Source organism: Zosterops lateralis (genome assembly GCF_965231275.1).
Source record: "Zosterops lateralis genome assembly, chromosome: 6".
NCBI classification, from domain to species: Eukaryota; Metazoa; Chordata; class Aves; order Passeriformes; family Zosteropidae; genus Zosterops; species Zosterops lateralis.
In genome coordinates this window covers 30,777,562-30,792,651 of record NC_139761.1, presented here as the reverse complement: position 1 = coordinate 30,792,651, position 15,090 = coordinate 30,777,562, and the positions used below count along the sequence as shown (strand labels likewise).

General features: G+C 38.3%; 1 protein-coding gene across 1 annotated transcript; it reads right to left on the bottom strand.

Moving 5' to 3' along the window:
• Nucleotides 1–284: 284 nt before the first annotated feature.
• FAM98B (family with sequence similarity 98 member B) lies at nucleotides 285–14,707 on the bottom strand. The gene is made up of 8 exons (XM_083863435.1): nucleotides 14,605–14,707; nucleotides 13,853–14,001; nucleotides 12,943–13,077; nucleotides 12,084–12,262; nucleotides 5,444–5,524; nucleotides 4,959–5,075; nucleotides 2,400–2,567; nucleotides 285–939 (listed from the first exon to the last, which is right to left on the bottom strand). The coding sequence occupies exons 1-8, from the start codon at nucleotides 14,667–14,669 to the stop codon at nucleotides 586–588; spliced, it is 1,248 nt and encodes a 415-aa protein (XP_083719561.1). The 5' UTR covers nucleotides 14,670–14,707; the 3' UTR covers nucleotides 285–585.
• Between the last annotated feature and the right edge of the window lie 383 nt (nucleotides 14,708–15,090).

The window sequence follows — 15,090 nt, the reverse complement described above, 5'->3', positions numbered from 1 at the left end:
TATAATGTGAAGTTCTGCAAGAATAAATAAATCTAATTGAATAATTTTGACCAAAGCCTTAAGGATTTTAACATTTGAAATTAAAATTCATTTACATGTCCCACATGAAAACTATGAATGATAAACAATGAGATGAAGAGAACAAGCCTGAAAGCAGCATTTTTGAGTCTTTTAAAAGTGGTTTCATTCAATTCTTAGGCCTACTTTGTTTTTTATACACAGCATTTTGGAGCAGGAGAGGAGATATGCAACATGCAATAATTAGAGAGGTCTGACCATTAATATATTTTTGGTTGTTTAAAAAGGGTTTTATTCAGTTTTCTGAAACTTATTTTAAATAAAATGACATAATAAAAAACACCATATAAGCAGTATGAAAAACAAAGACTTCAGTCATCAGATTTTAGTATAAAACTTCTGTTCAGTTAACTAAAAGAACTCAGGGAGAACATCAGTTGGTCTAATGAAATTACTCCTATGGTCATACTTAATTCTAACCTAAACCCAAGTCAACATAATCTAAATTCCTACTACCAGTAAACACCACTATATTCTGCCAGTTACTCTGTTCAGATTTATGGTACTTCAGTATCTCCGGTATCCTCCCCCTCCTCTCCCACCATAGGGATCACCATAGCCTCCCCTGCCACCGTAACCTCCCCTGCCACCCTGGAAGCCACCTCCACCTTGGTAGCCACCTCCACCCTGGAAGCCACCCCCACCCTGGAAGCCACCCCCACCCCTTCCACCACCTCTGAAACCTCCACCTCCTCCTCCCCTACCCCCTCCACCCCCCCAGTTACCCCTTCCACCACCGCCACCCCCCCAGCCTCCTCTTCCACCACCTTCTTGTCTTTTCTGCCACGGAGGCATTTCGGGAGGAGGTGGTTCAATCTCTGTTGGTCTGCCTCCACGGTCAGGAACCCTCCCCATCAGAACCTGGATGGAAAGATAGGTCATTTTCAGGGTTGAAAAACAGTAGTAATAACTTGAAGTGACACAGGATTTTCTCCTGTGGACAGAGAAATGCTGCCTGCTGTTTTCAGGAAATTTGGCCTCTCAGTGCAGTACTTGACAGTAGAATCACTATCTCCTGTTCTTGTAACACCACAACACAACTCTGAAAGTGTTGTCATTTTTCACCTCTAAAACAGAAAAAACTGCAGCTAGCTGGCTCATATTATTTTTGTGAATTTTTTATGAAGAAAACTGCATACCTGAAGTATTAGTATTGCAATAAGCAATATACATATTTCATATATAAGATATATAAACATACATGCATATTCATATAGAAAAGACTCCTTATAATGTAGCTCTTCAAGTTTAAACCCAATCAGCCAGCAAAAAACAAACTGGCAAATTGATGTGCAATTCTCAAAGGAACACCAGTATGCCTAACATGAGAAACTGCTGACACTCAGTAAAGAACTGGAATGACCAAAATATGCAATAGGCTGCAGTAACACTTCCAAGAAAAGGAAAAAAAAAAAGGCACCTTGACTATGGCAGTTATTACTCAATGTACAAAAAGAGAAACTCTGCACTGGAGAGTTAAACAAAAGTTAAAACAAAACAAATATTTGAAGAACAAAGATGCATCCGAGTAGGTCCTTTTGTTGTCGCTTTCATATTTCCTAAACTCTGTGTGATCAATGTTGACATTCCCTGATCAGTCCCAGGCACTCCAACTAAAGCCCTCTCAAGAAAAACGTCCCACCTTTCTCTGAGATCCTACAACAATTACGAAATTTCAGAATGTTAAGGATCTAAACATATTGAAGAGTATCTAAATGAAGCAAAAAACATTAGAAATATCTGTAAATACAGGATCAATAAAAGCAGTTTAGTCACCATTTGAATGGTGAAACTCATGCCACTGCTTGCAAGCTTCAGCTTTTATCACACACAAGAAAGCAGCACAATGTTGATTCATTACTGCAGCCAAACCAGGTAATTTTACTTTGCAGCCAAATGTCATTTCTATGGAAACTTTCATTATTTATAATACACTGATGAACTAGAGATGCGAGTTTACAAACCAAACAATAATATCCTGGCAAGGTAGCCCAGGAACTGATACCATAAATGCTTACATATATCCTTGAGATGTGCAGTTCCACTGATCTCAACAGGTCATTTACACACACACGTACACCCCCCACACTGTTCCCCCCATCTACATGTTTCATCTATCTGTTTCATCCTGTTGCATGACTGACAGTCTAGGAAGACAAAAAAAGGATTTTCTGCAGTATTTACTGGAATACTGCAAACCTTCCTTTCTTAAATGGAAAAAATGAAACTGAAGTGCCAAGCAAAACCAGTATAATTGCAGGATTTCTTTTGATAGGTCTGTAAATGCCCATGTCCATTTATCACATGCCAGAAAAGCATACCTTGTTGATAGCACAGGCAGTCTTCTCCCGTGTTGATCCACTACTTGTCCTTATGATCTTGGACAGATCATCACGAGCAGCAAGAAGATGAGCTAATGTAATGGTGGACTTTGGAGACAAGGCATAGCGCTTGGGCTGATAGATCCGTGCTATTTCATCTGTTTTTACCTAAAGGATAACAGCAAACACAACTTACTTGCCAGGTATCAAACACACCAACAGACCGACTACCAACCATGTGGTGGTCTCAGTAAGTTTCACTTTGAACACAAGGTGTAGCTTCTGAAAATACAAATTATATGCAAAACATAGCATCAGTTATCACCAGTTCTCTTCCAGCTGGTGGAGCTATTACACAGAAAGCACTGCTGATTATGTTTAATTGATGCTGAAACTTAGCACCAGTACAAAACAAAGGCCTGCATCCACTGGCATCAAACAGATTCTTTTAATGTTTTCCAACATGTTTACAGACTAAAACTTAAGGAGTCCATACTGATCTCTCAAGAGCTTTACATAACCATATTCAACAGATTGCTTCTAAACATGATGAAAACAGAGCAGCTTCCAAGTAGGGTAAATTTGTGGAAAAAAACTGAAAATATATCAATGCAGCAAAACACTTATGCAAGCCATGAAAGAGTGAGGCTGAGCAGGGGACAACATTAGTTTTTTTCCACACATGCTCTGATGCTTCATTTATTTAGCAGAAAAGAAAAATAAATACACTTTCTGGGAAAATCTAGAATGACCTTCAGAGTGAAATAAAACAAATGATATTGGCTAGATCAGACAATATGTGCTGAACCTTTACAAGACTGTTTTCCTAGGGAATTACTCCATCATTTGTGAACCCATTTCAGTCTCCAAACTTACCTGTCTTGGAGACTGAACAAGTTACAGAAAACCAAAAAAAAAATCCCCAAAATACCACATCATCAAAAGCAGAGAAACGTTATCAATATCTATTAAATGGTGGGGAAAAAAAGGTAAGCAAACAAATTGTAAAAAGACAGCAATTTGTCTTCTGGCTTAAAAAAAAAAATCTCTAAATTACATCAATGCCAGAACATTTCCGATCCCCAAAACCTTCTCAAAGAAGTTATGAATATCCCTTCAAGAGAAATAGGGGAAAAAAAGAAAAGATTGAAAACAGTATGTAATTTTGAATTAGTATGTAGCCTGGTTACTTCTGTAACTGCATATATTTCACATCAACAGCCTTTATATGACAGGAAAATGAATCAACTGACTACTTTGTCACCAAAAATCTTTTTAAACTATTGTTCTATTTCAAAAGGGCATTCACTGTTTTTCACATTGTTTGAATGGAAGAACAGCAAGTGACAAAGTTTTAGTCTGCTTAAGTTAGTCATCAGTCACATCAACTGCATTTTAGAAGCAAAGTTTCAATTTGAAGATACATAATTGTACTGGCACAGCTGTAAGGAAGTTATACAAGTAGGGACATCTCCTGGCTTCTCTGAGCTAAATGCCCCCCTCTTCCTTTCTTGCAGCATAAAAGCTTTCACAGCCCCTTCAGAAATTAAACAGTGAGCTATTCTGATGCAGCACAGACTACACCTAGACTCGCGGCTTCCAGTGATACTTTGTGAACTTCATGAAGCTGATCCTGCATGTGTCAATGACAAGTTGTGACATCACCAAGACTTGTAACAATCCATACTTTCAGTAAGCTTTCCAAGTTTTAAGATTTATCCATGTTAAGCTTTCTAAAGAAACCTTTGGAAAGAAAGCTGATCTTGCCAGCTTATGAACAAAAACATCTGCCTCCAGCTTCTCACATGTGTTTTCATCAAATTACAAACTTCATGTATCCTACCTACTCTTTTGGATACAAACAAGATCTATTTCCAGCTTGGAAATATCATGACTATTTTTTAATAATACAGAGTTCTAGGAAATAGTACAAATAAAATTATCACAATTAAAGCAATACCAGCAGAACAAATACAGAGAAGTGCTTTGGAATTTTTAGTGACTTGAAGGATTACAAGCAATTGTGTGATTTTTCTCACACAAGCTACTATTCATATAACCTGTTTGACTGCACAGGTGCTCATCTAGTAGCACTGAATCCAAGATAGGGGGCAGTCACTGTAACCTCAGAGACTTTATCAAAAGTCAGTTTTTACATCCAATCTACGTTAAGGCCCAAAGTTTGTCTTATTTTTGCATCTGCATGAGAAGTGCTGACGTTCCCCCCTAGTTTACTTCACTGGAAGGTGTGAGATACAGAAGAGAAAACAGGGAGATAGGAACTTTAATTAAAGTGAGAAACCCCAACAAAAGATGCTAGAATTTCTAATTGTGAAGCTATAAACAGTCACAAAGGATGGACTGTGCCATCTGATTAAATTCATCTCCTTCCTCAATACCTAGGACTTGGATATTACAACTTGGAGAAACAGGTTGGAAAAAAGGTAACAGTGATGGAAGTGTATTTGTATATTTACATGGTATACATATTCTGTAGGAAACTCTGAGGAACAGTAGCAGACTCCCACCTACAGGAAGCAAAAAATACATCAAGTTTACCTTTGCTCTGTCAGACCAGCCAAAAGACTGCACAGTCACGTCAAGCCTCTTCATCAACATCCGCCGTCGACACTCATACTCACTGCAAAGAGCATCATTGATTTTTTCCAATCTTTCCTGGAGTGTTACAATAAGAAATTCAAACAGTCAAATATATAAAGTTATGGAAGTCAATTCATCCATCAACTAAGATGTCTGTCCCGAGGTGACCACTATAAACTACACAGCATCTATGTAATGCTACAGCAGTATGAATATACAAAATGATTTGAAAGTGAACAATGGACGAATCAACACAAGGTCTGTTTTATAATGTCAGTTCTGGAAGTATCTGATTATTATTGTTAGTATTTAGCAATTGAATTTTAATATTAATATTCAGCAACAGAGCAGTGACTGTAAAAAGGCAAAGCTAAATGAAGCAATATGCATTTATTTTGACCATCTTGTTAAATACTGAAAGAAATGGAAAAACTTTTCTTTACCACTTGGTCAGAGTTCAGAGGTTTTGTTAGCAGCGATTTCCCCACATAGTTATTTTTAACTTTTGAGAGAATGTCCTTTATCTGAAAAAAACACATACATCTCAGAACACAAATGATATTTAGATTTATTTCAGTATAATTTGTTACAATCTCATTTTGCTACTTGGAAGATTAAACACAGCACATTTGTTTTAGCAGACTCATGAAAATAGATACACATCTTCTGGCTTAAGATCCACTATAAAAAGATTTCCTGAACACTTTTATATGACCAGCCTCTATACAAAAATATTTTATGGCACATCACTTCTCTTTCCATTAAGAGAACAATAGTTATACAGCAAATTTATTAAGTGCATACAGCAAGCAGGACTAGCTAAATTACTCATTTTAGATACTACTACCTGTTGTACCTACAACAACTGGAAATCTGGAGTTTGCCAAATGTTGGCAACAGAACTGGGCTACAAAAAAATCTGGTGATGGGTGCTATTAAGAAAGGCAGGATGATAGGTATGTCATTACCTTTTATTTTAATCCTATAATTGGTTCCAGCTAACATTATGTTTAAGACTTTTGCATTCACTCCAAATCAAATTTGCTTATACTTCTTCCACTAGTTCTTGCCCTCAATGATTAGAGATGAAATATGCTCTCTCTACCTTCCAAACACCACTGCATTATTACAAGAAACCTCGACTCCTCTTCTTGAGTGAACTTCCTTTAGCAAAGCTCTTCTAAAATCATTACCATGAATGTCCACAACACTTGTACATGACTTGAACATAATCCAACCGATTTTTCAGCTGGAGTTGACTGCATGCATTTATTATTTATTATTCCTCCGAGTTTTGTACAGTCTGATGGAGAGAACTACATCTTCATTTGCTTTAGTAAATAAGCATGGGGAACCAAGCAAAATGAGTAAAACTAGAGTTAATTTTCTTTTATATGCAAAGGAAGGATTAAGGTTCATGATCTACAGCAAAACCTGTAACTGGGGACTGCCATTGGATATATTTGCAAGGATTGTAAGACTGCATGCGGGCACATAGGCATTTACATTACATTTGTCATAAAGGCACGGCTCAAAGCTCAGTTCTGAGCTTCACATGTTACAGAAATATCATCTCTACTGATTGCTCTAAAAAAAATTTCCAGAAGTCAAAAATCAAATTCTAGAGCACCTAGTTGATTGTTAAAAGAAATATTTAGAAAATCAACTCTCATATGTTAGGATTTTTGTATTTATCTCAATTTTTTTATTTTTTTTGCGTATATGAAGAAAAAATCCGATCTCAAATTTTGTGTAAAAACCAAGGTATTTTGTTCTTTCTTTTTACATCATCGCTAGGCAGCACTCTGGCAGGCTAAAAACACAATATTCCAGAAAAAGTTTGAGGTAAATATATTGTGCAGTGACCAAATTAAGGGAAACACTGTTTTGACTCTATTAGAAAAAACAACCTAGTAGTACCTGAACAGTGGCAATCTAATTCCTATAATACTCCTTATTATTATTATTTTTCCATTCATACCAAAAGAAGTTACAATAAGGGGTGAAGTTCAGTTCCACATACCATACTAACCCCAACACTCCACTTTCTCTGATAATTCTTGCTTTTCTATAACCTTTTTCTTTACAAAAAACACTCCAAGGCTGTCTGTCTTCTAAATGTTTTTAGAAGTTTGTTTTTTTTTACTGAAGCACGTACATGGTGCCATATTCCACTGCAAAATGCAAATGTAACTAAGCACAAACTATGTTTGAATTTAAATAAATGTCTGAAGAATCAAAAGCTAAAGTTAATAATCAGCAATAGAATAAGATCAGCATGACAGCAAGAGATGAACAGATCAGTAATCAGTATAGAAGAAGGAATGAACAGCAGACAAAGTAAAAATTCTATTGGGCAAGAGGTGTCTATTCATACACCATTGAGGTCACAAATATTACCTCAAAGGCTGAAAGGAATAGTCTATCAAAATGAGACCAGCTGCTGAAACAAAAACCAATACAACAAAATGAAAAATTCTCAATGTTATTTACAGTTAGAGTGTCAAAGAAGATCTGAAAACCAGTGAATTATTGTAAGTGTGCAGCTTAAGAGGTAAATGCAACACTGGGCTCCACATACAAAAGCCACACATTCTGCCATCACTAGTCAATCACTGCTGCATACTGCTGATTTCCAGGAACTGAGAAGTGAAAGGAAATTTAGAAAGAACAATTAAGGAAGATAATCAATGAAAATCAGAACTAAAAGAAACAAGAGCAGCTAAATGAAACAATCCTTTATGGACTGAGAAACTGCCCCCGAATTTCTGCAACATTTTCTTTCAAAGTTAAAGAGACTACCTGTGTAATTTTTATCCAGTCCAGCTTTATTAATCAGTAACAGTTAAGGAGGAATCTCTTCACTGATGAACTGGTCTATGTTTTTGACATACTGTAAAGCCATATTCAGATGAGTGAATCTCCACTTATTCCTCACTCCCATCAGCAGGGCTCATGGGGAAATCCTACAGCTATAATGGTGAAATAAGCTGAGGTGCCCCACAGCTGCAGAATACACTGTCCAGCCATGACTGGTCACAGAGGAATGAGCACAGAAACTCTGACACACAAGGCTCTGCCAGAGGACAAGAATATAATGGATGTGAGAATCTATGCTATAACCCATATTCCCACACATGACAGTCGCCCTGGATTGAGAAGGATATGCAGGAGTTTAAAAAAACCCACCATAACCCAGAAAGAAGTCTGCACATGTAAGTGGGAACAAAAAACAAAGGCAGTGCCCAGAAAAAAAGAGCAGTGAAAACATACCCAAAGAAACATAAACCAAATTGTAACAGCCAAATCATCCTAACATTTTTACACAATCAGGTGTAAAAAGCCAACCAAATAATTAAAACTAGATGCAGACAAGTATATTTGACTATTTGACATACTGTGTAATCAATGACCTTGGTAACACTAAGAATTTATGGGATTGCTTTGGGAGTTCACACACTCTCTAAATATAAAATGAAAACAAATAAGCCGTTGGATCTCCTTGAGACAAAAATACCAAATTCAAATCTGCTGTATAAAAATAAACAGTTATTCTACTGTTAAAGTAGAATACAGTATATCTAAAGTATATCTTTATTGAAAGTGACATTTCTCATTTGTTTTGTAATTTTACTACTGAAAACATAATTTAGCTTGCATTTCATTACCATATTCAATGTATTTATTAAATATCCTCATCTTCCATCAAAACCAAGCTGTAATTTTTACATTTAACACCTTGTGCACAGAAAAACATCAGATATTTATGCACCTCCAGGGTTTTTTGAGATTTTGGAAAAATTTGACCTGCGGAAAGGTGTCATGTTATTAATTTTAAATAGCAACACTTCGAGGAAAGAATGTTGCCTTACTTAGTCATAAAGTGTACTGTACAGTTGCAGAGAGATCACCTAAAATCTTAAGCACAAAATATTTTTAAGCCTCTCTTTCATTACCTGCAGATAAATTCAGTGTTTATCTAACTTTAAATACATTTTTGTTTGACCCTGATGTCTGGTGAACAGGACAACTCTAAGATCTTGTTCCCTGCAGTTACATTAATACTTATTGTCCAGGCACCATTACATCTCTAAAATTACTACAGATCAACAGTTAAATGAAACACATTAATTTAAATATTCATAAATTCTAGGATGTATACCCAAATATTTAAAAAAATATTATTCTCACATTTCACTTAAGTTTTATGTTAGCTTAATTTTGCCTTAGTTTGTTCAGCAGCCCTTTGTAGTTTCTTTTCATTCTACTGATATGTGAAAAGTAGTGGAGTACTTTTAATAATGTGGGCAAAAAAAGTTCAGAAGTCTTTTGAATAATATCACATTAAAAGCTTTTTCAAATAAACAGTATGAGAATGTCACTTTGTAATTAGGTGTGAAATTCACACTATCTTGACTGGATAACAGCCAGATGTAAGCACTAGCTACAAAGCATAACACTGGCATGAACTTTTCTGAATCTTTCATCCATGTTCCTTTAGAATTTATGGAGGTTTTAGCACTAAATTTCAGACTGCCTCCTAGATTCTCCCTTTGTAAATACACTTTACAAGGGAACAGCATCTTAAACAACTGAAAAATTACTATTATATTTTCAGTACTATATAATAAAATAAGATATACTGAGTGGTAGAAGGCTGCAATACTGTCAATTTATCTCTCATTTTCTTAGGTATATTGATAACCACTACCCTAGGTAATTACAGGAGATGCCAAAGATACTTGCTACGATTGTACATTCAAAGTTTGAGCTACTATAAAACTCATTTTGAATGAAGACAGCAATCCTGATTTCATACTAGTCTCCTAAATAAACTGGAAAAATCACTTAAAACAATAAACATTCTAATATTCCATACCAAAATACAATGTGTGATCTGGCCTTTGGTAGGTTGCTGCTGCACAGCCAAACTATTCTCAGAACTACTCCCACAGCTACTGACAATGCTGAAGATGCTAGACAGAGACAAAGAGTAGACATGTTGAAATGCTGCAGATACATTTGAAGATATGCTAAATAAAAATACTAGATCAGTCTGTATTATACTAAATATCAACAGTGCAATTTCATGCAGAATCTAATTAAATCAAAAGACAAAAAATATTTGGAAAAATAAATGAATTATTTCAAGTGAATTTCTGTGAGTATGTTAAAAAAAGTAACAAAATGACGCTCTTAAAAAATGTTTATGAAGCCAATGAACTTTAATTGTTTTAATTGGTGGCACCACCTTTCTAAAGCTATACCTTTAAGTGTAGATCTCTAATTCTGTCATCTATCAAAATAACTCCAAACTTGTCCTATATTAAAGTAATGGATGACAGACAAGTAAACACATAGCAGAAATTCTATGAAATCTCCTGCAAAGTAAGAAAAAAAATTCTTTTTTTGTAAAGGATGAAACACACAGAGAACAAATTACACTATTAATTTGGAGTCACAGAAGATGAATAAAGTTTTTTGTCACCTCTCTCTGCTCTGAAATGAGAACAAGTGGTATAACCACTGTGGAACTGACAGAATCTAAAAACTACTGGAAAATAGTCCAGACAGCACTATTAAAAAAAAAAACAAACCACCAAAATTAAAGATAAAACGCTTTTATAATTCGGCTCATTTTAGTACTTCTGGAAGTGTAACAGTTTATACAAACTGAGATGGCAACACTATGCACAATTCAAGCCTGTGATGCTGTCTGATAGGAAATGCTGGATTTTGCAAAAGGTGGCAGGCACCAGGTGTCTAATAATTCAGAGCAAACATTCCAGTATCCCTACGTGTGTATGAAGGAAGTGGTGCTCCAGGTCTGTCTTGTGTCTCTCAACTGTGGAACTGGAGTCCTCTCCCTGTAACGGGATGAAACTAAATCTGTACCTGAGAAGTGAAGCAAGGAATTGAGCAAGGAAAGCCCCTGGTGATGGCTGCAGCCTATAAACACACATGAGTATAAACACAGCTAACACTGAGAGAGATAAGCAGAATCAGGCTATTAGTTATCAGCTGGAACTCCGACATTTTCATTCCCAGAACAGTGCTAGAATTGTTTATTCATCCCTTCAAAAATATTTACTGAATGTAAAGATTTCCTCTGAACTAAATAGATCAAGCACAGCTTGAGTGTAGGAATGGGCAGTTCCATTTGCACTTGGGTGATGTCTTTTATAAATTAACTTACTAAAGGTTCTGTCTCGTCATGCTTAAGACAGATGCAAGAAAATCATGCAAGTAACAGGCCCTCTCCTCAAAATCTCTGAATATTCAACTGCCCACTGGTTGATGAGGAAGAAGGAAAAAAACAAGCACAATCATGTAAAATTATTAAATTCAAAGACTCAGAAGCAAAGGGAGTTTTTATTCCACCCTTAAGGGGGGGATCAGTCACTCTCTCCCCAAACACTAGAGAGAGATAAAGAGCAAAAGTTTTAGCTGACGAATTAGAAGGCAAATTCCACCTCAAGAGCCTATTTACTTTCTTCAGTAAGGAAATCAGATTAAGGATTACATCAGTGAAATGACTTAGAACCTGGAGGTTCACAACAGAAAGAACTATCTTGCAGACTAAGGTTTAAGTTGGTCTATTCCCTGAATACTGGCAATTCAAGCATTTTCATTCTCTTCTGCAGCTAAGGCAATACCAGCAATGAATTCATACTTGCAATTAAGAAATAAACTAAAAAGAACTAATTTAAGTTTTGGATATTCAATTTAAATACATCCCAGAAATGACTACAGGTATATAAATGCACAAGCAGTCATTACCCCAAGTTTTCTGCTTGCTACAGCACATTTGAATGGGTAAGGGGAAAACTTCTACCTTGAATTTGCATGGAAAAGTATGTCTGATCAGGTACACTGCAACCTCAGGGAAATGCAGGAATACTTCACCTCACAACTAAAAGAGTTTAACTTGAAACACTAAGCTGACTTTCAGAATTAAAATTCTTTTGCACTTGTCAGATAGGGCTTTTATGGGTGAGGCTGCTGGGCTCTTAACTCTTAGATGAATGCTTACATAGACAGTGCTCACAGTTAGCAATAGAGAGAAGATGTAAAAGCCCATACCTTTTGTTCCACACTGGTTAACAAGGGAGGAATACCAGAAGATGTGGAGTTTGGCAGGCCCAGTGCATCACAAATAGCTTGCACTTCCTGAATAATTTCACTGTGCTTTTCTGAATGACAGCCTTTCATTTTCTTGCTCTGCTGTATCTTTAAAGCCTGAAGTTCTGTGCTTAGAAATACTAGAGAGAAAAACATCATAATGGCAGATTTAGAGACACTTAAGTATTTCTGCATTGACATTCTCAATACAGCTACAGTATATACATTTGTAAGATAAGCATGATAAAAAGGAGACTTTCTCAGTTGTCTCCTGAACAGGTCAGTATATTTCCTATTCTTTACCTCAATTTCCTCTCACCCGACTTCCTACCTTCAGTCTACACACTGCATTTAACTGTTCAACTCCCTTCTGCTGCCAGACCCCAAGATCCTTGCCTGGTTTCATATTATCACACTGGTTCCTGCTGCAACTCCTTTGTCCAAGTCCAACTTAAACTGAGACATTGTTTCTCTCAATTCTGCTTTCAGCACCTTCAAACTGGGCAGCATTTCTGTTCAAACTGCCCTGAAACCTCTCACAAACACAGGAAGCAAGGTCTCAGTTTAGGTGAGCTGGAACAACTGGATCAAGAGAGGGATCAGGAGGCCTCAGAAGGTTGCACCATACTTTTAAAAGAAATTTTAGTTTCTGTTAAACAGCTTTTGCACAAGTGAGTTGATGCATATTGAGCTGGTATATAATGACTGTACACGTCAACTTAAAAACACATAAAGAAGTCTTCAGTGTACATTGTACAGTTATGATAAAGCATGCACATAAAATACTGTATTAGAAATGGGAAAAATTATTATTGCTCACACAGGAGTTTAAGACAATCTTCTTTCTCTCTTAATCTGTCTTTGATGTCTCCAGACACCAGTGACGAATATGGACAAGCCATTTCTCTCAGAAAGCCACTAATTTCAAGCTGGAAGCTCTCTACATCTTTTACACCTATGGAAATAAATGCATAATTAATGGCTTTTTACAGAAACATCAAGCTACAATCTAATTTTTTTAACATACACTTATATTGCAGATTTAAACAGCCCAAAGACTAACTACCTACTACCCCAATAACATTTTTCTAAAAAATGTCCCACACACAAGCAGACATGCTTTCTAATAGTATCTTGTAGTCATACTTTGAATGAGGTAATGCTACAGCAGTCTGTTTAGACAGGGACACAAATGAACATCAGTAGGAAGTGAACAGTTTATGTCACTAAATAGTGTGTCAATGTAACTAATTTTCTTACGAAGAAGTGACAGGAGTCATTATTTTCAGTGATTGGTTTTAGTTCCACTACTTTTTTGGTAAAAACATAAATAACATAAAATCTCATCCAAGCTCCAGCACTTGACAGAAATAATGAGGCAGCACTGCCAAGCCCCTCATGTATCCCCACAGTGCGTTGGACCAACAGCCAGGAAATACCCACCACTGCAGTTTATGCCATCAAAACATGACTACAGGCATGGATGTAGTCTTTACATTTAGTATATCTAAAACCATCCCAAATCACCTTCTTTTTCCCTTTTGAAACAGTCTTCAAAACACAAGACTGTTAATTAATCTTAATCTAAGAGCCACATATACACAAATATCATCAGCCTGAGTTTGGCTACCTTTCAGGTTTCTTGTAAACTTCAACACTGCAATTTCACTATCAGCTGAACAATATGGGTCTAAAGCCACAGAGCAAATATTAAATTAACATTCATATACCATCTGTTGCAGTGATGCTTTCTTCCATATTACAAAGTGACTTTATCTGGGAACCTAACCAAATGCAAAGCTCAAAAAATTCTGGTGAAGACAATCCATTTTCTGCTGCTTTTTTCAGGGCCTCCTCCTCCAAGAGGGCACCCGTGTACCTGCACAGACAGATGAACATTAGTAATAAGAAGTAAGGGTAACATAAAATACACGTATTTTCAAATTATTTTACTCTAAGCTGGTCAGTAACTGCACTTAAAGGAATCAATCTTTCTACGTTACTTTTGTCAAGGAATAACTCGGACTTTTTTTTTTTAAACACACCAAAAAATTATTGGTCATCTATAAACAAAACAGCTTGAAAGAACATATGAGACATGCACTTTCACACGTGCATGTGAAAACAGACTTTGATCTCTTAACACACGCCTGACAGAAAAGAACTCAAGTGTGGACTCAAGTGTTCAGTAACAGTAATAAGTGACTGCCGTGGAGTACTGTGAATAACACAACTGAAAATTAAATTTCGCCCACCTTCCCGTCCCGCAGCGCCCGAGGCAGGCCCAGCGCGGGGGGCGGGCAGGCACAGGAGCGAGCCGCTGCCCGGTGCCGGCCCCGTACGGAGCGCCCGGGCCCCTCTGCCCCCGCTCCGGCCGAGGCCCGGCTCCCCGGCACCGCCGCGCCGCGGGCCCGTTCCTCCCCTCGCTCCCGCCCCCGGCCCCTCGCCGTTCGCAGGGGCCCCGCCGCTGCTCCCCGGTTACCCCAAGGCCTCCAGGGCGTCCAGGATGTCGCTCTCCATCCCCGGGCCCGGCGGTATGTCCCTCATGCCGGCGCCGCGCCGAGCGGTGCCCGCCCCAAAGCGGCCCCTCCGCAACCCGCGCCCGCCGCCGCCGCGTTCCGCTGCCGCCGCCCCGCGCCCGCCCGGGGGAGGCCCCGGCTGCCCCCGCCCCTCTCTCGGGGCCGCCTCCCCTCCGGGGGCAGCCACCGGTGGCTGGGGTCACCCTCCGTACAGCCCGGCTCTGCCTGTGCCCCCGTGCTGGGGAGCGCCGGGCTCCCTCCGCCTCCCCCGGCGGGGTTTGGGTTTGTCTCCCGGCCCCAAGCCCTGCCCGCCGCCTGTCCCGCTGCACCGCGGGGAAACACGGCCTGGAGCGGCTACAGCCACCTCCCGGGCTCCGGACACGGCCCCTGCCAGGGCAGCCAGCTCTGCTGCCCTTCCCCCGAGCCACCTCTGCCATGGGGTTCAGAAA